The sequence below is a fragment of the Typopeltis vanoorti genome, chromosome 11, assembly GCF_054136105.1.
Source record: "Typopeltis vanoorti isolate ZY-2024b chromosome 11, IOZ_Tvanoo_1.0, whole genome shotgun sequence".
Taxonomy (NCBI): domain Eukaryota; kingdom Metazoa; phylum Arthropoda; class Arachnida; order Uropygi; family Thelyphonidae; genus Typopeltis; species Typopeltis vanoorti.
In genome coordinates this window covers 108,198,349-108,224,598 of record NC_143559.1, presented here as the reverse complement: position 1 = coordinate 108,224,598, position 26,250 = coordinate 108,198,349, and the positions used below count along the sequence as shown (strand labels likewise).

At 34.6% G+C, this 26,250-nt stretch overlaps 1 protein-coding gene across 1 annotated transcript in view; it reads right to left on the bottom strand.

Moving 5' to 3' along the window:
• Window positions 1-26,250, bottom strand: part of LOC150101923 (uncharacterized) — a 1,001,066-nt gene that overhangs the window by 918,511 nt on the left and 56,305 nt on the right. The window contains exon 3 of the mRNA XM_090399931.1: window positions 16,963-17,041. Coding sequence (XP_090256057.1) covers window positions 16,963-17,041 — 79 coding nt within the window. The remainder of the gene's footprint in view (window positions 1-16,962; window positions 17,042-26,250) is intronic.

Here is a 26,250-nt window from a genome sequence, read left to right as displayed (position 1 = left end):
ATTCAAGGAGAACCGGCCTACCAGTCCGGAACTCGGGAGATTGGGCGCTGTAGGCGTCAGGAGGGGCGGTGCCCCCCCTAGTATATACATATATATATATACTAGGGGGGGGCATCACTATGAAAAGTAGAGTATGAATCACTATGAAAAGTAGAGTATGAAATTTGCCAAACTGATTGCATAAAACTTCCAATGCCATAAAGTATCCACAGTCTACTCCTATTTCTTTCCCACACCAAACTAAACTGTTCTGAAAATTCCTCACGTGGACGTATAAATATATTCATGTCATCCGCTCTACATAGCAACAAAAAAAGTTTCTAAGAAATCAATGAAAAAAAATTCAGTAATTTTTAGAATTTTAACACAAGCTTATTTCTTAGAATTATTTGCTTCATTACTCTTCTTCTAGTCTACAAGTAGGTGGCAAATTTTGCGATCGACAAGTGACTCTTGGATGCACTATATAATAGTTGAGTTGTTTGGCACATCCCACATTCCATATTTGGTGAACAAAAAGATTACGGAACACCTTACTTATCCCCAAACACACGCGCACACACATATATATATTTTTTTCATTCTTAGATTTCAGGCATTGTTATAGCCAGAGTAGCATCCACTCCTAGTCGTACTAATAAATAAAATAAAGAGGAGGCAGAAATACACGAGAGAGGTAAGCTAGGGGATAATTTTCACTGCTTTTTTCTGTGGTTTGCGCCAAGAAGGATAACCAGCAGTAAAATTGACGACCTATTCATCATCGGTGATCCCCAGGGCATTCTGGGAATGAGCTGTCAAAAGAAAAAAAGAAAAAAAAAATTGAATCGCGATCAACTACACACCTATAGAATTGTTTCGTGATATCTTGTTTGCAACTTTCATGTGTTACTACTTCAATTTCAGATAATCTTCAATATTTTACTTATTCTTGCACTTGTGATTTTATAAGAACAACCGGTTTCCTTGAAAAAAAAATGTAGGTTTTGACCTTCAAACTCGTCTTCCTAAAGGATCCCCCTTACTAACACGGAAGGGGATGTCGTGGGACTGAGGGGATTAGCAACGTCTTACAGTCTACTAAGTAAGCTCCACCCCTAAGCAAGTCACAGGGATTTCTTTTAGATTAAGATTCAGAGATAATGCTGTAACGACAAGGGTGGAACTACAAGAATTGAGAGATGTTCATTTTTATTATGGAAGAAGGAGGCATAAAAAGAGGCTAAAGAAATATCTGTACAGTATCCAGAGGTACAAAGATACATTTTCTAGACATATGGAAGTAAGTACTCGTGGTCAGTCTTTTCTCTTCACCCTTGCCAATTAGTGGATTTAGTTATGTAGCGACGTCCTTCATCCATAATATGACAATAACCGAAAGCATAATTTAAATTATTTAAAATTAGAAAGCGTGTTTTTTAATGTTTATTGTTAAGAAAATAAAAATGGAATGTTAATTTTATTATTAGTATATTAAAATTGCCAGTTCAGAAACGGTATTTTTTTTTACTTCAGACAAAGTGACGAATATCTAAATCTAAATCTTCAGAAAATATTTACGACCTTCCCCTCTTTTATGGAGTATTCTTTGTCTCTCTCTCTCTCTCTCTCTCTCTCTACTAACTAATTTTATAGGCCAGTAGAAGAAGGGAATTGAATGAAGTGTTTAAAAACTATGCGCGGTAATAATTAATGTATTTAATTTCCATAGTCTATTTACTTAAGTTTGCTAAATTCTTCTCCTTCATGGATAGTCCCTAACATTTGCCGCATCACCCTCCATCACGTAATAAGACTTTTCGTCGAAATCACATTGGCGAATTCTTAATTTAAAAAAAAAAAAAATTGCAGATGTGTTTCCAAGGCTGAATGGTTTTGCGATACCTCCATTGCTAGGAAAAGAGACAACTTCAAATCCCATTTCTAAAGGAAAGATTTTGTTGTTGATGTTGTTAAGCAAAGTTAAATAGAAATGACGTCATTTATTTTTTATTTTTTCTCAAATAAATCGAATTTTCCCTCTGCAAAAAAGGATAATCATTTCATCTCACCTCATCTCTTCTTCTTCCCCTTATGCGTTAGGATCAATGGGTTGCCACAACAAAGTAATTTGACTCCATGGAAACCTAACTAAGCAATTGTTAAACATAGTGCTAAGCGTATCCACTGCGTGTTATTTTTTGGCCAAGGTTTATCTGGCTTCCAGATGAAAAACCCAAGAGACGTTCTTCCCTCTAAGTCCGTATGGCACCTGCTAAACGACTTTGAACTGAAATGATCTCTAAAGATTCTTCGCATCTGTGACCGGATTCGGACCGGAGTCCTTCCAGCCAAAGGATATCCTAGTTACCGTATCTTGACTGAGCTACGGATACCTTCAGGCATAATTACAAAATGGGGAGACCTCAGTGTCTAGACACAAAATTGGTGGGTAGCACTCAACATCCAGTTAGGACGCCCTCTAGCAATTAAATGTACTTCTATGCAGTGCCTCATAAATGTAGAAGTGATTGCAGATCATCCTAACGTATTTCGGGACACTCTTCTAGTATCGCAAGCAAGAGATTGGGATAAAAAAGTACACCTGCTGGATACATCTCTGTACACTTATACCCACTCTCTGTTTTATAAAATTCACGTCATGGGAGTGTGCGCATCAAAACCCGTGCACAGTCCATTGTCATGCTTTATTAATAATTTTCAAACCTCTTTGGCTCAAGAAATAACACCATTTTAATCCTGGAAGACTTACCGCCTGTGGGACAAAGCGTTTGCTATCACAGGCTGTATATACGTAGTCAAATAGAAATGACAGACATGCTTACGCGATTACATGAGCTTCAAGCAGCGCTGTAGCATGTTGTCCTCCCATATAAAAAATGGCTGCTCACTGGGGCATAACAAATTCGCAACCAGTTTGAGCTGTAGAGCAAAGTGTTCCATCCAAATTTTGATGGTCCGTCTCCAAACGTTGGATCTACGATCACAGTGCATAGAAATTTTGATTCATCGAACCATATAACCTGCTGATCAATGGTAGAATCTCATATGACCATCTGACACAAATGGCTGATTCAATTGGTGTTAAGGTGCCGAGGCCAAAGAAAGCTTTGCTCCTAATACCACTTTATGTCGTGCTTACTGTTATCACACCGGAAGAGGTGTTTCCAAATACACAAACAGCTGCAAGAATCTCCTGTTTATGCACTTCTCGAAGCACCAATCTCGTTAAAATGTAATAAAGCTAGACTTGTTTTAAATTTAAAAGCAACAACTGCAGACATAGTGCGCTCGTATGCCGACGCAGTTCGTATTTAACTTTAGGCGTCAAAATTATTCTATAAGTTGCAGGTGTTTCTTTGTGGCTTCCACAAGAGAGTAATACAGTACTTTAAACAGCCTTCGCTAACACACCTGCTAAAGTCACTGTTACCTTCACATGCTTCAGGTGGACGGGCCTTAGAATATTCTTGAAGTCACTCATAAAGCCTGAATCTTCCATACTATTCAAAACACATTAAACGACTGACTGTGTATGATATGCAAAATTTTTCAGTTTATGGTACACTGAATTGTGAATTGGGGATGTTTCTACGAAGTTGCCATTGGGTCTTTTTTATGCGAGATGCTTAATGTATATTAACAATATTATTCAAATGCTGGCAAGTCCTAGTGTTTTTTTTTTTTTTTTTGAAGTGACACGATTATAGCTGCCATCTAATATTATCGCAAAGCAATTTTAAACCTAACAAAAAAAAAAAAAAACATTTTGAAATTAAATATGTTTTATATTCTTCAACTGTTGGAAGAATTTTTGTTTTAGTTGTCCAGTGGCGCCGTCTGTTAGAAATGACAATTGTTTACGAGAACTTTCTCAAGCAAATAAAAAGCGATAAAAAAAAGAAGAAAGAAATATAATGGCTTGTAAGTGACATTTAAATTAACGTATAGACTGATTAGCGTTAAAGGCCTCGTGAGCGAGAAAGAAAGATTTAAAAATATGTGGGATTAAAAACCTGCCTTCAAGGCTAGCATGACATACATTTCTTTTCTACGTAGTTGGCACGATATATTATGTAACACCGTTAGGAACTCCTACACTTTTAACGATATGTTTGTAGCCTAATTTTCGCCACTTTACTTCATTCTCAATTATAATAAAAGTATAAAACAGCCGGAACTGCTGCAGTAATTCTGAACACAACGAAAACATGTTACAAGTTATAGTAATGTATTTTTAATTAAATGAAATGTCATAATCTCAAATTATTGGGGTTTGTTACATTTATTTTGTCGTATATACGCACCAGCGAGAAGAATAATGTAATTCATAGCGTAGTTATTATTACTTGTCACTTTCATGGAGTCTCAGGACTCATCGAGAGAGGCCACTTCACAATTAATTCATTAAATATATTTTTTTCCTGTTAATTGAAGATTTCTCAGAGGAGATCTCTGTTATATGAGGGAGGGAAAAGCCGGATTTTCTGGAGTAGAAAAACCCTGCCCCCCCCCCCTCTCTCTCTCTCTCTATAAGATTGGTAACATTTACTGAGACTGGAAACTGGTAATGTTTCCAAACTAAAGAGACGCAGGTCACCTCATCGCTACGACTACGCCTACTTCCTTTGTGGAATAAAAAACGTTATAAGATTTATTATTATTATTTTTTAAATTAATAATAATATTAAGTGATCCTATCGTCTTTTATGCATTAGATAAAAAGTCTAAAAGCTCTGTGACAGCAAAAGAGAATCTGGTTTTCATAAACTTAATTGTCGCTATATAGGTCGGTTAATACAGTTTCCATACTACTCCACTAGGTCCGTCAAGGCACACTCTGTTCTCTGGCTAGTTTGTATTTTTCTCCCAGAAACTACAAAATATAATACAGCCGAGGAATATTGCTTATTTAGTGATTTTCACCTTCAGTTGAAAACTAATCAGGAGGTCCTAAAATGATATGTAACTAAATCTAAATTATGGCTATCTAATCGGCTGCAAATATTAATGATTTTATTTAAATGGCAGGAAAGTTTGGATTGTCAATTTTGACGAAGATCTACCAATCCCATACGCTATTGACTCCTTCATCTTATATATCTTATAATACTTTCTCAGATTGTGTTCCGAGGAAAGTGAATAAGCGTTCTGTGATGTCAGTGACCAAGCAGTGTATTTTTAAACATGGAAATATTCATGAATTATTGATAATTTTCACACATCGAAATCTTTCAACATTCAGGAAAGAGAATACCGCTGTTTATGACCGGTCATAAAAATTGCATGCAAGCCGATTATAACAATGGCGGCGTATCCTTTGTTTCCACTGAAATTGAAGATCAATGTAGTCTGTATCCGGTTCTCAAATCTAGTAATACTGAATACTTTCTTCGCAAGTTCATATTGTTGGATGAAAGTGCTTGTTTCGAAACCGTAGTGCCGTGATTTTTTAAAAGTAATAGGCCTACAGATTTAAATTATAATATGAATAAGAGACAAGGGACTTTGTTTAATTTTGGTGTTAAGAAATTTCTTATTGAAGGTGTTTGTGACGCAACAGATAGTGATTCATCCACCTCCAGCCTACAAAGCGATCTCCAGGATGTACAAAAGGAGGGGAAAACTACCAGCACACAGGAGAAAATGTCTGCATTCACTCGTAAGTACTTATAATAATATTATACATTTTTGGTGAACAGAATGGGATATGTCAATGAAAATCAGCACAAATTAATTTAATGATGTTGGCCTGAGGAAACTACAATATGCTACAAGATTTCATTAGTCCAGTGATTGATAACTGATTTATATGATTTTATATTTGTCAACATATCACACCAAATACATAAGTGCTAATACTCTTTATGAATAATTTAGAATGTGTGAAGGAAGGATTACAGCGTGATTAGGATTAAGGAAAGCAATTTGGCTGGAAAACACAATTTATAAAGCGATGGGGAAATAATTCAAAATATAAATGCAACAAAGAAACAAATGAGTAACGATGGTCCTCTTGATGTCGAAAATACTCGTTGTTCGTAGGTTAGAGAAGGACAACCGTCCTCCAGATGTAAGATAATTTCGTCGTCCTCCACCAATGTCCGCTTAAATAGAGAACGATACGATACAGTTTAGACACCGTGAATCATCATGCACTTCGGATTAACGCTCTACTACTTCTGTTTACCTAACAAACACAAGTATTAATTAGAAGCATTAATTTTACACTCCCTTTAATGGATTTGCATAATCGTTTTCCACTTCAGTTGAGCTACTGTATACACTTGAACTTTTTAACACCCAATAACTCTAATTCCACCGTTTAATGTTCTATTAATTTATTTTGAGTTTTTTTTCTTTGAACCTTCATTTCGAAATACAGCTTTATTTGGTGGAATTCGCATTTTCTTTTTTGAAGTATAACATCCAACCAGTTTGTCTCATTTTTGGCGAAAAAGAATTCACTACAAAATTTCAATCCTTCTCCCAACTGGAAAATTCTTGAATGAAATAAACAAATAGCGTAATGAAAAAACGAAGAATAAGGAGAAATTAGAATATTATTTCATGCATAATTCAGATTGCTCTTTGACACACACACCTAATAAAAAAAGATAATACTGCTATCACTGAATTATTAATAGACTTTAAATAATGACGTGTTTTTATTTGAAAAGGAAATTAAGTGACTAGTAATTGCTACACAAAAATACCACTACGAAAAAGTTTCATAAATCAGCCAGTTTCGACGAAACTCTTTGGTGAATTAGTCACAGTAAGAGACTAATTCACCTTCGGTGAATTAGTCTCTTACTGTGACTTTAGTTTCTTACTGTGAGAAAAAACTACGGGTTATTTCCTCCCCCAAACTCTGGTTTTTCATCCCACAACCAATGCAAATCAACCAGGAGAAACATGCGCATTCGAAAATATGTATATAGTCATAAGACTAACCATCTTATCCTAAAATTATGTTTACGAAAGCCAGTTTACACAAGTCGTAGGTCTTAAGGGCCTGTGAGTATCGAGGATTATTTTATTGAGAAAATTCGTCAAAACAAATTTGTCTACAATAATGCTATTGCTTTACACGCCATTTTATTTATAACCATTTACTTATTTGTTTTAAGTATACAACAATATGGTTTCGAAAATTAGTACGGCAATTCCATGTTCATATAGTTTAGGATTTCCCTTCTTGATGCCACGGCGTAGCATGGATTCTGTAGGACCTTTGAAGGTTGCAGGGAATATCACGTTGCCAAATTTTCTTCCCAAAGAGCAGTCAATATTTGGGGGTAGAAGAGTGAAAAGTCAGATTTTCGATTCCAAGTAATCTCAAATATGTTCTGTAGGATTCAAATCCGGTGAAAACAGCGGCTATGGTGACACTTGAAAATCGCGAAAACAACTGTCGAATGATATCCAGCAATGTGACGCAACGAATCATCCTGACGGATATACCTTCACTTGTGCCATCAGTGAAGATTGTCACCATGAAGGGTGTACCTTTCAGCCACAATAGGTACTTTGCAACATTCATAGCACTGTCTACGAGTAGCAGGAATACTAAAAGATTCCCAAGAAAACATTCTCCACGCCATAACGCTTGGAGTTTGTATTTTGTAATTTCTGCTTGTAACAGATGCGTGGCTGGTTAAACGAGTGGTTAGATATCGGCTCGCCAACCACCAGTCTGCAGGTTAAAATCCTATTATAGGAATGGGTCTTTATGAATAACTTTAGATTAGGAATTCCATCTCTCGGTGTAGACGAGACCTGAAGTGGCTTGGAAAAGTTCCATGTTTGGTCTCTAGAGAAGGGTGTCCTGATTATCTAAGCCTTGGTTCATTCAAGGTACGCAATCTGTATAGATTTACAGTTTTTCGTAGATGGGATTCACACTAAAAATAAATAAAATACACACTTTTTTTAAACATGCATAGATCATTGCATTTTACATTCCACTATTCGAACTTTTAACTGCTGGATCTGAGCATGTTTATGAGTAAGCTCTTTGGGCCTATTACCTATTATTTTAGTCGCTTATTTGTCGCTGGGGAGGAAAACATCTTTCGTCTAGATATGATATGAATTAGATAAAACTGCATAATTTTTTTATCTAATTCATATCATAAGAAAGGAATCTAAATTCGTTTAATTTAATTTAGTTTTAAAAAAAATCGTATTATACATTATTAGAAATCACGAATTTCTGGAACTAAAGCAAGCAGGAGGATACGTGGGTAACAATGGCATGCAATTATTTCACTTCACTGACTCCTAACCAGTAGGAGATGGCCTGCCTCAACAGAAGCCCTCCTGTAAACACTTCCTGTACATAGTTTTTGTCCCTATTAAAATGCTACGTAATTAGAAAGCGGTTGTATGCTAATGCCCTATTCATCTATTCTTCACTACTTAACGTGTTTTGTCTTCTCCATCAGACAAGGTGGGATGATAAACATAAGCGCGTGACCAAGAAACAATAGAAAGGTAAACGTAGCAAAGTACACGCTCCCATCGCTTCAAGGTAGTTAAAGTTAGTTGCAGTGGATTGTAATCCACTTTCATCGCCTTACATAAGCAACATTAACGGAAAAGATTAGGATTGTTCATCTCCTTTCTCCACAACAACTTTATTGGATTTAGAAATGAATACGATGTTATAAAGGAGTGTTTTTTGTTTTTGGTATCAGTGAAGCTTGCATCAGAAACTAGTCTTGGATGAGGCAGTGGATCTTTGTAGATCGATTTTTTTCTTTGCTTGATGTGCGAAGGAATTGTTCATTAGTTCCATCACACACTGCAATTATGTCTTAAAGAGCATTCTGTTGTTTCCGTCAGCTGTTAGACTTATCTGTTTGGCTTTGCATACATGAGATGCACTACTAATTGGGAACGCAGTATCTTATATATAATTTGATAAGAATTTTTAGTTGTTTTCCAGTTTCATTCCATGCTAACTTTCTTAGCACTTCGTTGTGTGAAACAGCAGTGAATGATTAAGCAGTGGAGTACATCATTTGCAGTCTATTCGTTTCGTAATCATTTATTGTTAATTTTTCCTTTATTATTATTAGTAGTAGTATGATAGTCACTTGTGGTGGTTAATATAGGACAAATAAAACGTTTCTGCTTTGGGTATTTGCTCTGAATAGTCCATGCACAAAGAATACTTACCCAGCAGATATTACAGTTTTTTTTCTCTTTTTATTCAAGTGATATAATCGAACATGATTTAGATTTTGTGTAATATACTAGGTCGACACACGCTCTATCTTTCCTAAATTAAACATTTTTCTCCCATCGAAACGATCAATTATTTTTTTTAATTAAATTGTCAGTAATTAAAAATAAAATGAAGCAAGAATTTACAAAAAAAAAAAAAATCTAAATGACCTTCCATTGCACGTAATGCTCACATAAAAATTATGTATCACAGGCCAAACCACTAAGACATAATTGACATCATCGCTACTAAACAAAAAGTAAATAATTAACAATACGAATGCGAGATTACTGGATTTTTGGACTTGATTAATGTCCCGATGGCACGCATAAAATCACCGTCCACCGTAGCTAACTTCCAGTGGCATAATCCGGTTATTGAATGATTAGAGCATTGCAGATTGCTGTTATATGCCAGCAATTATAAATAAGAGATTGTTATTAGTTCTTGTCACTAGGATTCAGAATTCAACATGGGAGACCTCGCTACATTCCACTCCCCATCTTGGAAATAATTTGCTGAAGGAATTCAGTTCGTTAACGTGTGAAATATGAAAATATTCTTATTAAAATGAACAATGGGTTTGATTTCTAGCTGATATTTGAAATTTAGTATGATGCATATTAACGTCAGTTTTTATGATGAAATTCTTATGCCATACTAACTTCTATTTTTAAAATATTTCATTTGGTTTTTCTGAAATCTTAAATATCGTAAAGCATTTTCTTTACTTCACTGGATTGCTATATAGGCTTTACCACAGGGTTTCAAGTGCAACCACAAAGACTAGACAGTCAAAAGTACTTCCTAGAAAACTCATAAATGGATGAACAGTCCTTCAAGTGTTCGGGGTTCGTAAGTTTCTCTTACACCAGAGTTGTTCTGATATTCCTCAGGGCTTTGAAGCTGCAGGGATGTCGGATGTTATTTCCGGAATGTTAAATAATGTGCGCAGCACCTTCATCAACGAATAGTTGTAGTGGTTGTCAACCGGTGGTTCGCGTACCTCAAGGGATAAGTTTATTAAGGAAGGAAAATGAATAAATACTCAAGGCATAAGCATGACTAATCAGATGTACAAGAATTTTTAGAGCTTAATAAGGGGATGAGATATAAAGCATTACAGAATTTTCTAGATTCTTATCAAGGCTCTCTGGTAATGCATGGAAGAATCAAATGCATTTGGATTTTTCAATTCGGCATCCAAAATTTTTGTAAATATATGAAAAGTATACGTTGCTTTGTAAAAAAGCAAAAAAAAAAGAAAAGAAGTTCTAAACGTAGTAGGAAATTTTGTTTGAACAATCAATACTCAGTCCCTTTCTGCCCCCACCCCCCTGCATCAAATTTCAACTCAACAAGGATCGTTATATGTCGTTCCGCATTTTACTGTCAGGACTTTGGATCAACATGTTTTAAGATTGACGTCAGTAAGCCTTCTTAAGGCAGCTATTAACTGGCTGTTTTTCCTTCTGGCCTATGTTTTCAATAAAGATGGCAAAATCTGAATCTTCAAGGTTTATGTCCTGATCATTTAGTTCATTACAGTCAAACCACGTCGACTTGTGGATCTGTTATCCAAAGCAGTTTTACTATCGGATTCCTTCTTATGCAAGTATCAAGAAACAGTTGTTTAGAAGTTGAGGAACTGGAAGATCATATCCACGTGAAGTACAACTGGAAACGTATTAAACAACTCATCTAAAAACTTTAGAATTGTACTGACACATGTACACGTCCTTACGATTTATAATTCAACACCTACTGGCTTGAAACTTTTAATGCATCTCGTCTTTATTACAAGGTTGTATTTCCTTCTTCCTGAAAAGAGGTGTCCCGTAAAGTAAACCGGATGATCAAGTCCATTCTTTTCATTCACCCATTAAACTTCTTATATAAATAGGAAGTTTGGAAGAAGGTAACTTTACGAAGGGTGTTTTCTTTGTGAGAAGAGCAAGCGAATAAAGTAGCATTACTTTTTTTTTTTGTATACTTTAAACTGGATTGGTGTACGTGTCCTTTTCTCTCTTTTTCTTTTTCTTTGTTTGATGCTCATCTCATCACATTGCTATACTAGGTGTAATGTTAATCGCAATGAACTTTCGAATATAAGAAAGAATCATGTTCCCAGTATCATTTCCAAGATATCTACATTCAGATGGAAGCCCCGGATTTTAAAAATGAAAATGACCCTGGAAAAGTGTCCGCTGAACTGCACGTGACGCTGATTGTCGCGTGACAAAATGGTAAAATGAACCACGCAGTCAAAAACTTCATTAAGCGGTGGATGGAAAAAGCAATTGAAATTAATTTTCCAGGTGCAGTACATTTAAAAACAGCACAGCATTCAATGTTCAGAAGAAGAAGACATTGTCCGGAAAAGTTCGATAAAGTTCTATGGAGGTCAACCATGATTTGCAGTTTCATTAACAAACTCAAGTCATCTATCATTTTATTGCTGGGCGTCACTTTGTTGACAAGTCAATATTGATCAGAATGTTGTGCACTTGATGATGTGAATGTTACTGATCATGTTAATGATAATTCGAACAGATGTTATGTGATTGATAATTAAGAGAATATGGAAAAAACTGACAAGTGACTTTGTAATGAAGAAAAAAAAAGATGGTTATATGGAAAATATGGAAAAAGTTTAAAACGTTTTTTTAAACTTTTTCCATATTTTTTATATAACTGAAAATAGGTAGAAATAAAGATAGAAAGTGGATGTGAAATCATAATTACAAAAAAAAAGACAAGATCTGTATAAAGTCGATGGAAATATGACTTAAACAAAAGCATAGACAATAAAAGTATTACAGAGATATTAAGAGAGAGAGTAATGACAGAAGAGTTGAAAAGACTGCTTCTGTAATGAAAAAAAAAAGCAGGGAAAGCCGAGGTGTTTTTAGTTAAGGATGTTCAAATGAAATACTTTCTTCTACTCAAAATGAATATATACACTATGAGAATTCACTGTGAGAAATGTTGTCAGATGGGGATCTTGCATGATTTATAGTGAATATAGCTTCCATACGTAAAAGATTTGCTTCTTGGTTTTGTAAGTGAGGATGCAGCTTTTTCTATTTTTGTTAGGAAAAGACCCCCATCTGACAACATTTCTCATAGTAAAAGATTAGCCATTAAAAACTTAAAGAAGAATACTGATATCATAATTCTTCCTGCAGACAAAGGGAATGCAACTGTCATCTTAGACAAAACTGATTAACAAAATTATTGAATTACTGGAAACTGACACTTACTCTGAACTAAATAGTGTCCCTACAAGGGAATTGCACAATAGGACCAACATTTTGCTAAAAAAACACCTCAGAGTTACCAAGAAACATCCGTCTTTCCCTCAGATCTATTCATCCGCTAATCCCACGATTATACGGTCTCCCAAAGATCCATAAAGTGCACCCCCCCTAGACCAATTGTTGAAGGTATCGGCTCATCTACTTACAACTTGTCTAAATATCTCGCATCCTTCTTGAAAAACGTAACAGGAAAATCCTTCTCTTATATAAAAAATTCAGCTGACTTCATATTTAAAATCAGAGACTTCAAACATAACAAATCAGATTTAATGGCTAGTTTCGATATAGTTTCTCTCTTCACGAATGTTCCTACCCAAGAAGTCCTCAATCTTCTCAAGAGCAAATTATCCAAGAAATTCTTTTCTTTACTTTCTCACTGTGTAAATTCAGGAGACTTCAAATTTGAGGACAAGATCTTTAAACAGAACTCAGGATTAGCTATGGGTAGTCCGCTCTCACCTGTACTTGCTAATATATTTCTTGAAGATTTCGAAGAAAATGCGATTAATTCCTTAACACCTAAACCCAAAATCTGGTACCGTTTTATAGATGATATTTTCCTCATTTGGGAACACGGTTTAAACAACTTCAATATTTTTCTAGATCCTTAATAACTTTTATCAGAAAATTAAATTCACCCATGAATTATAATCAGACAACTGTCTTGCTTTTTTGAACTTAAAACTTACAAGATGCTCCGAAAACATCAAAATCTCAATTTTTAGAAAGCCCACACACACACATACACACAGACAGATATTTTCATGCTTTCTCCCATCACTACCCTCCGCAGAAATTTGGTATCATTTCAACCCTGGCACATCGAGCCAGATCTTTATTAACAGACGAAACGGAGATTAAAAATGAACTTAATTTACCTTTCTTAACAATGGCTTCACTCTTAAGAACATTGAAAATTTTATTTCTCACCGTCGTTTACCTACTATTGAAGATTCTTCTTCCCCAAGAGCATATATATCTTGGCCATACATCAGCTCCCTCTCTACCAAACTGGCAAAAATTCTTAAGAAGTTCAACATTAAAACTTATTTCACTACGTTGCCTAAACTTCTCTCCATACTTAGTAGATCTAAAGTAAAACATCTCTCTCTCTCTCTTCAGTATCCAGGAGTTTACAAGATCATTTGTGAATGTGGCAAAGCATACTACGGTCAGACTGCTAAATCTGTGCTTTTACGTATTGAAGAACACAAAAGAGATATTTCCTAAAATAGGACCCTAGCCAGGGCTCTCTCAAGCCACGTCCTTTTCTCTATAAATTCCCATGAAGGCCACCAACATCTCATAGACTGGTGTCGAACGTCCAATATACATACTTGTTATGATGAACTCGAGAGAAGGATACTTGAATCTAAAGAAATATCCCTCGATTCAACCCATATGAATAATAGCCTCAGCTACAGTTTATCTGATGCTCACATCTCTACTGTCCAATATTGGCGCACTCGCGATAGCTCACGCACGTAGCTTACTTCAGTTGGAATTTCAGTTCGAATTCTTTTTTAAACTGTACTTCAGTTTTTTACATTAGATCTGTTGTTGTTATTTTACAATTTTTCTGCTATTTTTTATATAATTCTTTGTATTGGACACCTGAAGAAGTTGATTTTCTGAACGAAACTAGTAGTGTCTCAAGATTAAATCTTATTCTTTTTAATTTCGGTGTATAGTCATTCAAACCATATTCACACACACACACACACACACACACACACACACACACACACACACACACACACACACACACACACACACACACACACACACACACACACACACATTAAAAAATGAACATATCAAAAAACATCTTTGTGGATACTAAACAAATTAATTTTATTATTCTTATTATTATTAAGATAATAAATAAAGAAATGTAATAACTGGCTTCCGGTTCGAATTCATGCAGACATGGATGTCTCTGACAGTCTTTAGGTAACAGACCATTTCCGTCGACTGGTCTGAGACCACCACAATGCGTATAGAGGTATGACGTGTCTTGAAAAAAGTACGATGTTTGACCTTAAAAATACTTTAGCTCCCACAGTACTAATGTATGATAGGTTTACAACCTTTCGTGGGTTAAATTAAGATATAATGTACTGTACTTGCAAAACTACTTGCTGCTCAATTAGCATGTTCATTGAATGACTCAGCAATTTTAAAATTATATGCCCAGCCTGTAGTTTATTTACATGTTCGGTGTCAGTAATCTAACCCATATCATTGGCCAATTATAAAACGATATCTCTAATAAAAGCCAAAAAAAAAAAAAAACTATTGTAATGCTCTCTTACTGTCATTCTACTTTGTTCATTTCTTTCCCTCTTTCCAACACTTCAATAAATATTACAATTTCTCATCGAGTACGAGGAAACGCAAAGTACTTTTACCCAGAGTTCTAACCAGTAGAAACAAAAATCTTCATCATGTGCAACGCTTGCATTTCTAGATAAAACGCTGATTAAATAATAACAAATTATTTGTTATTATTAGTAGTAGTATGCGCGACGAACTAACAAAATATTAGGTACACAGAAAGGGATATATTTAAGAAATCGTAAACCTGATTGTTCTAAGAGTGACATTAAATGGCAAATGGAATTTTGACCTGCAGGTGGTTCACGGTCAGCAGGTGTTTGACAACCACAAATTTAACTGTTGGGAAGCCTACAGACACTCGCTTTACGATTTCGATCATTTTAGGGGATTAGTCAATTTTATTGGTGATCTGTCTTTGTGATGAATGAATCATTGTGATAATCCTATGGGATTAGTCGTCACCTGATCCTTCTTGTATTTTTTGACCAGATGGGTTTTTTTATGGCTCCAGATGGTGTTTCTGCACGATATCTTTATTAAGGTTGTTGATGGATGGTGCGACCTTTTGCCCGCTGACCACCCTGGGCGAAGCCAAAGGTATATATCTTACAAGCCCACTGCTCCAGAAACGAGCACTGTAGCATCCTCTGGAAGTGGATCATAAAACAAGATACAAAAGCCATAAAACACTGGTACTTGACAGCCGTCGATAGAGATGTCATCCAATAAACATCACGTGATAAGTGGTGGGAGACTATGCTATTTACCTGTTGGCTGACTTCCACAGATTTTATAGATGAGGGAAAGGAAAGGGTTTTAAAGGGAGTGTTTATTGGCGTTCCCATGAATTTCACGTATGGCATTGACCCCCACCTAATCATGTGTGAAGTGGTATTCTAACATAAGCGAACAGCATATATACAGCGATAAATGTTGCTCAGAAATACTAGCACAAACATAGAACCTTTGTGGTTAGTCTACAAAATGAATGCACGAACATACAGAATATTTGGGCGTACATCGGATTAGCCTTCAAACGGATTTCGATCGTTTTTGGTATAAAAGATATATGAGGATCAAACAGAAAAGAGTCGGAGCCATGTTTAGACTGTAGAGTTGATGAAAAATTCCAAATTTAAATTCTTGAATTGTTTCAGTGACTACATTGACTAAATGAGGGTTAAGCATTGCCATGATTCATAAGAACCCCCTGTTTGACAGCAATCTTCATTAATCTACACCTTAGTATACGATTTTCATTAAATATACTTCTTATCATATCATCTCGACATTGTTTTGTAAATCTTTTATGTCAGTTGTTATTAATGGATGGCTTAAATGCCATTTAAATAACAGCAAATCTATCAATAATGATTGCTTTATTAGTGAAACAAAGAGGATAATATATGGTGTATTACAAGATTCACTGTTAGGCCTATCCTGTTTTTAATAGATACTAATCAATTAAATGAATGTTCATGACAGAAACATCGAGGCTTTAGCAAATCAGATTAACCATGATGAAACTAAATAAGCATAATAGGTAATATAAACCTAAAGCTATTAGTAAATGACATGAAATACCGTGGTATTTAGAAGCTACAATAAGCAGCTAATAAATAATAATGATCCATGGTACTTCAAGACCTAAACAGAATGGTTTTTGTCATAATTTTTAGGATAAGATGGTTGTTGTTATACCTAAATATATATCACTTGTATGAAAATTGCGTATGTTTTCCCAGTGGTTTTGTAGGATGAAAAATTCGAGTTTCTGGGAGGAAATACCCTGCCCACCTCTATATGAGACCGGCTAACTCACCTTCAGGTGAAAAGCCCTGATCAAGATTCTTCGTGTCCTACACTGTATACTACTTTCTCTAACATTTTTATTCTTATTTTTATCATTAAGCCTTTATACAGTATTATCGCTTGTGTAGCTTTATATTTATAGTATTACTTGCATCACCATCAATCTCAATAAATTCTCCATTTCAGTTTCAAAATCTGGGAGGATTCGATATCTCGCGCTCCTCACTTCTGATAATAGAAAGCTGATGAAATTACGTTGTTCATGTGACATAATCGAAAAGTAGAACTGTCATGTTTATCTTCGACTGTATACGATATACAACAAACACTAACTCTAAAAGATAAAAAAATAAAATAAAAAAACTAATTCAGTAAACTAAAACTTACAAAAAAAAATTCAAAGAACTCTTTTATTTATATTTGGAACATATAAACATATTATTCTTAGAAACACATTTACATGTACAAATAAAACTCATTGTATAGGATACCAAATACTTGAATACAAATAAACAATTATTTCATCCTAACCCAGTCTTTTTTCAAAATCACTTCATTTACTAATATTCTGACGGGTTTGAATCCTATATAAGACGCCAGGAACTTTTATAAGGACCTTACAACTGAAAGTGAGTTATTATATTTCATGAGATATCCTAACTTACCCAGATGAGTGTTTTATTCAGAAAAACAGACAACCTAGTCAGAAGAACATACGCAATCAACAAATATCCTCATAGCCTTAATTGCTTCAACAGTAATTACAAAGAAAAACTAATAGCAATAATAATAATATCGTAAATTTTTAGGTCAGGAAAGGAGATATTTATAATATTAGTTTTCTTAGCTTGGAAATTTTAAAATTAAAAAAATACCTAAAGAAACGTAATTGTTCTTTCTATAGCACCAGGAAGCCTATTATACACCTCCTGCTATAGCTTCATTTGTAATCCAGATTTTCTTTCTTTCGTGCAATGCGAGTAAAATTAATCGAAACAGATTAATTACAGTAATATATAGGCAATATTTTTTATTCCATGCTTTCTAAATTTTGAGCTGTCCTCTATGTAGAGAAAAGCATTGCGGAGCCAGTGGGCCCACTACTTTCCTGACTACAGTTATTTATCCTCTTAAAGACTTTTGTCACATGACCGAATAAAGATCTCCGAGCTGCATTTGAAGTTAAACATTGTACTAGTTGTATGATACTCTCGGAGAACACCTTGAGAGAGAGAGAGAGAGAGAGAGAGGTTTCTTTATATTCTTGAAGAGAAATGCATGGAATGCTAAGTGAAATTATCAGAAAGATAAAAATTGCTGCACTTGTGGCATCCAATTGCGTAAACTTCTATCTGATATGACAGCCCCTGAAGCCTGCTGTTTCTCACGAGGTTCGTGGGCACATACAGGGAAACTAAGGAAAAACACCCACATATAAGAGAAAGGTGATTTTCCAAGACATATTTCCACCTTTCTACCATCATTACGAAAAGGCTTTTTTTGAAAAGCGCGTGCAAGTTATGAGCAGGTGAGTGAGAAGCATCCAAGAATGCAAGCGGGTGAAAATCGCGTCAGCTGTCTTCATCGTTCAATCATTTCGGGGGGGGGGGATAATAAACTGTAAAACGGTGGATTAAAGATCAGACTGCGGTATCGTGAAGGCCGATCGTGCCTCAAACAGATGTTGGCAGACGCTGAAGCAGGGGGAGGATGTCTGGCGAAGGTTTTTCTCTGAGTGAGGGTAAAAAGGTAAAGGCCAATGCTTTTCTTTCTTTTTTTTTTAATTTTTATTTTGTTTGCAACGTGAGGCCAAACATGGTAAACACAAGAAAGAAGTTAGTATTAATCTATCAGGCTTCGGTTATGCAACAATTACTGTGACGAATATGTAATGAATAATAATTATAATAAATAGTAATAGATAACAAGATCTTAGAACAGGTGAATTCATTTAACTACCTAGTATGTATGATCGCATATGAAAATGAAAAAGATATAAACGCAAAAATTGCAAAATATTTAAAAATAACAGGTGTAATTAAGTCTATATTTAAACCAAACCTAGTTCAAAAACAAACCAGGCTAAAAGTATACAATACATTAGCCCAACCGGTCTTAATGTATGGAAGTGAAATCTGGACAATAAAACAAAAAGACAAACAAAGATTAACAACAGCAGAAATGAAGTTTATGAGAAAAACTGCAAAGTATACCCTGTTTGATCACAAAAGAAACGAAGATATTATGAAAGAATTAAACCAAAAACTAGTAATAGAAAAAATTAAAAAATATAAACATAAATGGATGGAATACGTTCATAGAATGAAAACAGAAAGATTACCAAAACAAGCCTTAAAGTACAAGCCATTAGGAAAAAGAAAACCAGGACGTTCTCTTAAATGATTCAACGATGACTTCTAAGGCCGGAACAGGCCATGCTAGGCCTAACTTCTTGAGACGCATGATGATGATGATGAATAATGAGATACTGAGAACAAAATTGACGTGAACAAGACGTGGCAATGGCTACAATATGGATATATTAAAAAAGAAACAGAAGGATTTATTCTAGCAGCTCAAGAACGGGTAATATAAACTAATGCAATGAAAGCAAAAATTTTGAACATCAATAATAACAGCAAATGCAGATTATGCAATCAGAAAGATGAGACTGTAGAACATCTAATCAGAAAGTTAGCTCAAACTGACTCTAAATACCGCCATGATCAAGTGGCCAAAATAATTCATTTGCATGCATGCAAAGAATATGGCTTTCCTACATCTGCTAACTGGTGGCAGCATAAAAGAGAGTATTGGAAAACGAAACAGACAAAATTCTCAGAATACAAACTGATCGGCATTAGGAGCACAATAGACCTGACATCACAATTATCGAACATCGACAGGTTTGGATTATTGATATCGCAGTACCCAGTAATAATAACAACAACAACAACAAAGAACTGGAAAAAAATACTAAATATCGAGATCTGGCAGACTGTGGCTTAAACACACAAAAGTCATCCCAATAGTTATCGGTGCACTCGGCGCAATTTCAAAGAAGCTATCCAACTATTTACAGCAATTAAACATCAACGAAGTGACCCCATATGACCTACAAAAAACAGCATTACTTGGAACAGTCCATATTTTACGACGATACCTGACGGACTATTCTGAGATTCTTGCGTAGAAACTGAATTATTCTGTATCACCAGTCAAATTGTTGTTTAAACGATATCTTGTTTTGAACTGTATATCAATTATGTGAATAAAATAATAATAATAATTTTTATTGTTTTTTTATTTGATTTTTTATTGATTTCTAAAATATTTACACAATTACAATAATCGTCTTCAGTGACATTCTAACTTGTTTTTACAAAATTCAGCACTGAGTGCTGCATATGTGATTCAGTTTCTACATTGGGTTTCAATTAAAATTTTGATAATAATACTTTTTTGCATCTATATTTACGACATTATTCTTCTACTATTAACAATGAAGATTACACGGAATTTTTGAATTATAGATATAATAATAATAATAATAATAATAATAATAATAATAATAATAATAATAATAATAATAATAATAATAATGTCTCAGATAAATTACATACACCCTCTGTCCAAACAGAAACCGAACTTTTCGAAAATAGAAGAAACTAGCGGCGCCACCTGTTGTATCTTTTTGTTGTCGAAAGCGGCGACCTTCATTAGTGTTGTTTCATTAGAAGCCGAGTTATAGTGCCAAGAGTGACAGTGTGTTTTGAAGAACGGTCGGAAAATGAGTTTCAAACAGAGAGCTGCGATTGACTTTTCAAAGTCAACTGTGCAGAAAATTTTGACTGAGAGTTTAGGCCTTCGTAAACTGAATTCGCTATTTGTTCCCCACAAGTTGACCGACGACCAAAAAATGTATCGAATTGAACACTGCAAGGACATCATTAAAACAGCTCGTAAGGACTCAAAGAAACGATCGTTACTGGTGACGAAACGTGGTGTTTTGAGTATGAGCCCGAAACAAAGTGCCAGAGTGCTGAGTAACCACCAGAGGAGGGGCATCTGAAAAAAAGTCGCTTGGAGAAGTCAAAAGTAAAGACAATGCTGATTTGTTTCTAGGATTCCAAGGGCATTATCCACAAAGAATTCATTCCGCCTGGCCAAACGGTCAATGATGAGTTTTATCTCGAAGTTTTGAAGCGATTGATAGCGAGAATTCGTCGAGTACGGCATGAATATCGTGACGACCGACCGTTCGTCAAAGCACACTATCACTCTTGTCACTATAACTCGGCGTCTAATGAAACAAATGTCATAAACAGTTGACACAACACTAATGATGGTTGCCGCCTTCGACAACAAAAAGATACAACAGGTGGCGCCACTACGTTCTTCTATTTTTGAAAAGTTCGGTTTCTTTTTGGACAGAGGGTGTACATATGATTATTACAGATATTTTTTGCATGTTTACACATTATGTATAAAATAACAATTTTTCTATTTTCATCGTACAGAGTATTTACATATTTAAATTAATGCATATTACACTTGATGCTCTGTACATTATACTGTACACAGTTTAAGGCACATTATTTCCTTTCAATGTTTTTTTCTTTGGATACAAATTCATATACTTTTTTTATATCTGTATCTTCATTATTATTATTATACACTGTACTGACTGTTTTGTTACATAATTTGCAGTCTTTGATTATGTGGATTACGTGTGGATGAGTGAAGCAGATTAATCCCACCTACTTTGAAGCTTGGGTTAGCTTTTATGAAGGGAGTGGGATTAGATATTACTATTTATGTTGTTGTTACTGTTTAAGGATGGGATGTAGGCATTGGATGCTGGTGATTTGTGATGTGTATATTAGTGTTAATGGTATATTAACTTTGTTGGTATATTTTCCAGAGTTCGTTTTTTAATGTTCTGTAGTTATCTACGTGTTTTAAATTTCTTGGTAGGTTGTTGAGTAGCGTGGGTATCTGATGTGATCTCACAAAAGAACCGTATGAATTGTTGAAGGGTATAGGGATGTAGAGAGTTGTTGTGGGTCGTGTTATACGATATGTGTTTCTGTTGTTTCGATAGGTGATGTCGAAGTAATTCCTTAGTAATATTATGTAGTGTTTCAGATTTTTAATGCTCTGGATTCTGTGTATCGCCATGTGCTGGTCGGATATTGGCTGTTTGCATAGACTGGGAATCCCTACTCAGTATCTGAGTAGGGATTCCCAGATACCGTGATATAAGAGTTTTTTTATGCTAGATGGAAATAATAATAATAATAATAATAATAATAATAATAATAATAATAATAATAAGAAGAAGAAGAAGAAGAAGAAGAAGAAGAAGAACTTGTAAAGAATAATGTAAAGAAATTATCTGCGATAATTTCTTCATATGATAAAAAAAAATTCTTCTCAATAACACTCTTATGTATGAAAACCATTCAATATCATAAAAACGGAACATGTCGCTTTTAATGCATTTTGTTGTCGTTTCGTCACATGATTGAAATCAAAATTACTGAATAAATTTTGGTAAATATCTTAAATATCCAGCTTCAAAAATAGATAGGTAAAAAGAACTACAAATCCACATCTCCAAACTAGACTATACATATGTTATATCTTTACCCACATCCAAAACACAACAGACAAACTGGGCTCCATCCTGAAACGACACAGAATCAGAACAGCACACAAACCTCTGAACAAAGCCTTAGACAAATCAACGATCGCCTGGACCCCTCTTTCCTTCCCAGGTATCTACAGCATCCCCCGACAGTGTAGAATCCAATATGTTGGACAGACAGGACGAATTACTTCGGTCAGGAAAAAAATTAAATAAAAAAATACATCTGGAATGGAGGACCAAAGAACAGACTATCTCAACATGCATTAGAGAAAGACCTCTTCTTAAGATGGAAGAAAGCCAAGCTACTTTACAAATCCCGTTTAAATCGGATAGACTGTTTTTGGAAGCGGAAGAAGTTCTACAGAACCAAGTTTTACAGAACCTTAACAGAACAGACGGTATGATTTTAAATAGTTTTGGCGCTAACTGCCCTGTCTACCCACCAGCATCAACAACAGTAACACAAAGAGCACCACTGTCGCAATATATGCACGTGACTACCAGGTTATAATAGTTTGCATCTTCACTGAAGGTGTAGTGTTTAATTTGCCTGCGATAATGTTAGCTTAAGCTAGCGAAACGTCGGCAATAAATAATTAATTTCAGATTGCAAATTATTTATTTGCATTCCAGTGACTAGATAGTTTTCTTTTACAGACACTTCGAATATTAGCATCAGCTACAGAAATTTAAACATGGTAATAATAATAATAATATACTATTGTAGTAATACTGGCATATCAGCTATTAATAATAGCTCTTTATTTAATATCTTCCCAGAACTAATAAATTAATATATATAGCAGAGGAGAAACTTCATTTTATCTTATAGTTTCATAGTTACGATGTCATTCTCTAAACCTCATTCTACAGGTTGGCCCATAAATCGCGAAGGGGTTTAAATGTTTAATAACTTATTTATTTATTTATTTATTTTTTGTTATAATGAAAACAGAACCTGTTTTTTATTTTTTTCTCGTAAATGCCTTTCATTTTTAGCCTTAAGACGGTGTGTTTGATGACAACTGTTGATGTTTCTAACTGCAGCACCCTAATTTCTGCACGACTTTTCTCCTTCCGCTGTTGGATTGTCTGGGACTTATTCACGTACACCTTTTTCTTCAGATAACCTCTATAGGAAGAAGTTGGGAGCGATCAGATCTAGAGAACGCTGAAATGGAACGCTGAGTTTCAAAATAAAATTGCACGATATTTGGTTCGTTCTTCAGTTGTGAACTTTTCATGATTAATTTTTCAAACGTAGAACACTTGAAAAAAAAAATAAAATGAAAAAATTGATAATCAAACCCTTTCGTGGCTTATGGGTTATCCTGTACATCTTAATTTTCTTCGTGACAATAATTAATTTTAGCCTTTTTGTATTCTTTAAGCAGAAGTTCAGAATAAGACTATCAAGTTGTTAACACAATCTTTAAGCTGTCAATCGGTTAAGGATCTAAAAGTTCAGACTTGAAATTTCATGATAAAGAGTTCCGATCGGTGCGGTCGAGTCAAAAATCAATAGTCAACAAATAATATATATTTTTTTTAAAAAAAAAAAAAGGAAAGATAAGAAAAATAGAAACTGAAGATCCATTCTTAGACCAAAATAGTTGTCTCTCCCTCGCGCATATTCATGACGTCATAATAGAAAAACTATATATGAAAAAAGCAATCAGCAACAAATACGAGTAGTTTGATGGATATAGCTGACTAAACTGGGCGGAGTCGCGAGCAGTATAATATTTTAATACTCTCAAAAAATAAAAATAAAATAAAATAAAAAAAATAAATAAATAAAAGAAACAATGCTAAAGTTGTGCGAAATGATATAAAGATTGTCATGCAGCGGAGCATTTTCTATTACAGGAAACAACAAAAACCTTCACGAAAGCGCCGCATCGTGTTCCGAAGCTTGTTTGCTCTATTTGTAGCAGTGCGAATGATAAAGCGGCGAAAGGGATAAGAATACTACACCTGCGTAAACAGGGCATGTCGCTATTGCTCTTTGCCGGATACCTTCGGGGTGTTTAATATCAGAGACAGCGAATATTTATACCGAGAACAAAAGGAAAAGAGAAATCCACCAAAAAAAATAAAAATAATAAAAATAAAAATAAATAAATAAATAAATAAAAGTCAGTCATTGCGATGTGAGAAAGAAAGTGTCATCCGTGTCGGTAATCAGTTTAAGTCTGGAATAAAGAAGAAAGAGAGGAAGATCAATAAATAAATAACTCTCAAAACTAGCAGAAGAATGTGAAGGCTAAGAACAAAATCCATTGATAATGTCCTTAATAATTTACTACTTTTTTATTTAAACTTTTTTCTTTCAAAAGGAAAATTAGTAAATGAAAATGCTTTGTTTATTCATGTCATAACAACATATCATATTGTGGATAGGTGAAAATCAACGTGTTTATTCGTTAATGTCTTCAACCAATGCCGCCATTTTTAAGGCCAAAGGCTGGCGATAGTAGCGCTGACGTGTAATACGTTCTGTTGCGAGAATGTATTGTGTCCTGTCCCTGTTTTTATAATAGGTTCTGCTTGCGTATATCAGGTGGCAGAGAATGCAGAGATCTTTCGATGTCAGCAAACTATGAAGGAGATGACGTCTAGTTTCCATAGAAACAATTGGTTATGCTCGCGTATACCAGGTGGCAGAGAACATTATGTATATTGACTGCCTTTTAGAATAGTTCGTGTTACTTTACTTAATGAGAGAATGAAAGATATAATAATAATAATAATAATAATAATAATAATAATAATAATAATAATAATAATAATAATAATAATAATAATAATAATAATAATAATAATAATAATTATTATTATTATTATTATTATTATTATTATTATTATTATTATTATTATTATTATTCGTAACACCTCCAAGGAGTCCGAAGACTCATCGTGGGAGGACACCCACTATACAATAAATGTAAATTATAAATTAAACCGAAAGCTTAAACGTTTGGATAATATTTGAATAAATGATGAATGACGTATTCATATCTCCACGAATGTGAATATAGACCTGAGAGAGAGAGAGAGAGAGAGAGAGAGAGAGAGAGAGAGAGAGAGAGAGAGAGAGAGAGAGAGAGAAGATTTTTCCTGTCTTTGTAAAAAGATTTCATTTACTTTTTACGTTATTCGGGTGGTTCTCATCAATTGCACAGCAGAATAAGAAACGCATGATAGCAAGAAAATATACTTGAAAAATGTACTACTTGTTACTTTTCGTGCTGCTAAGATTTCAGCTATTGGATGGATGGATTGATTAAACAGATGAAAGGATGGAAGGAAGACCAAAAAAACTTTTCTCGTGAAAAGTGTTACTTTCATAGGGAAAGTAATGTCAGTAAAGAAAAACAAGTACTGCCAAAACGTTGGTAGCAGAGAGCAAACCTGAATACTGTAAGATAGTGGATTAAATAGAATTTAGAACGTAAAAATTAATTATTACAACATCTTCGAAAAGCCAAAAGACTCATTGCTGAGGTGATCCTCCATCTACACATAACGCCATCTGCCGGTCACCAAAAGTATCATTTATCTCTAAATTGCGTATGTTCTCTGACCGATTTGCCCGTATGCACGATGAACACATCTAAGTGTTTTCATCAAGAGAAAAATTCTGTTACTACTTCCGTAGGGATCGGATAACTCACTTTAACTAAAAAAGTCCATACATATCATTCCTCTTTTGATGACGAGGATCGAACTCGGGTCTTTTCCAATCGAATGTCCTGTCATTCTTCCGAGTGCGCTATAGGGGAAAAAGCTAAATAAGATTATTGTTATTATAACAGATTTATTGTGAGTTTTCTTTCTATAATCAGTTCACAGACTGGCTGTCATACATTACTCTGTAAAAATGTTAC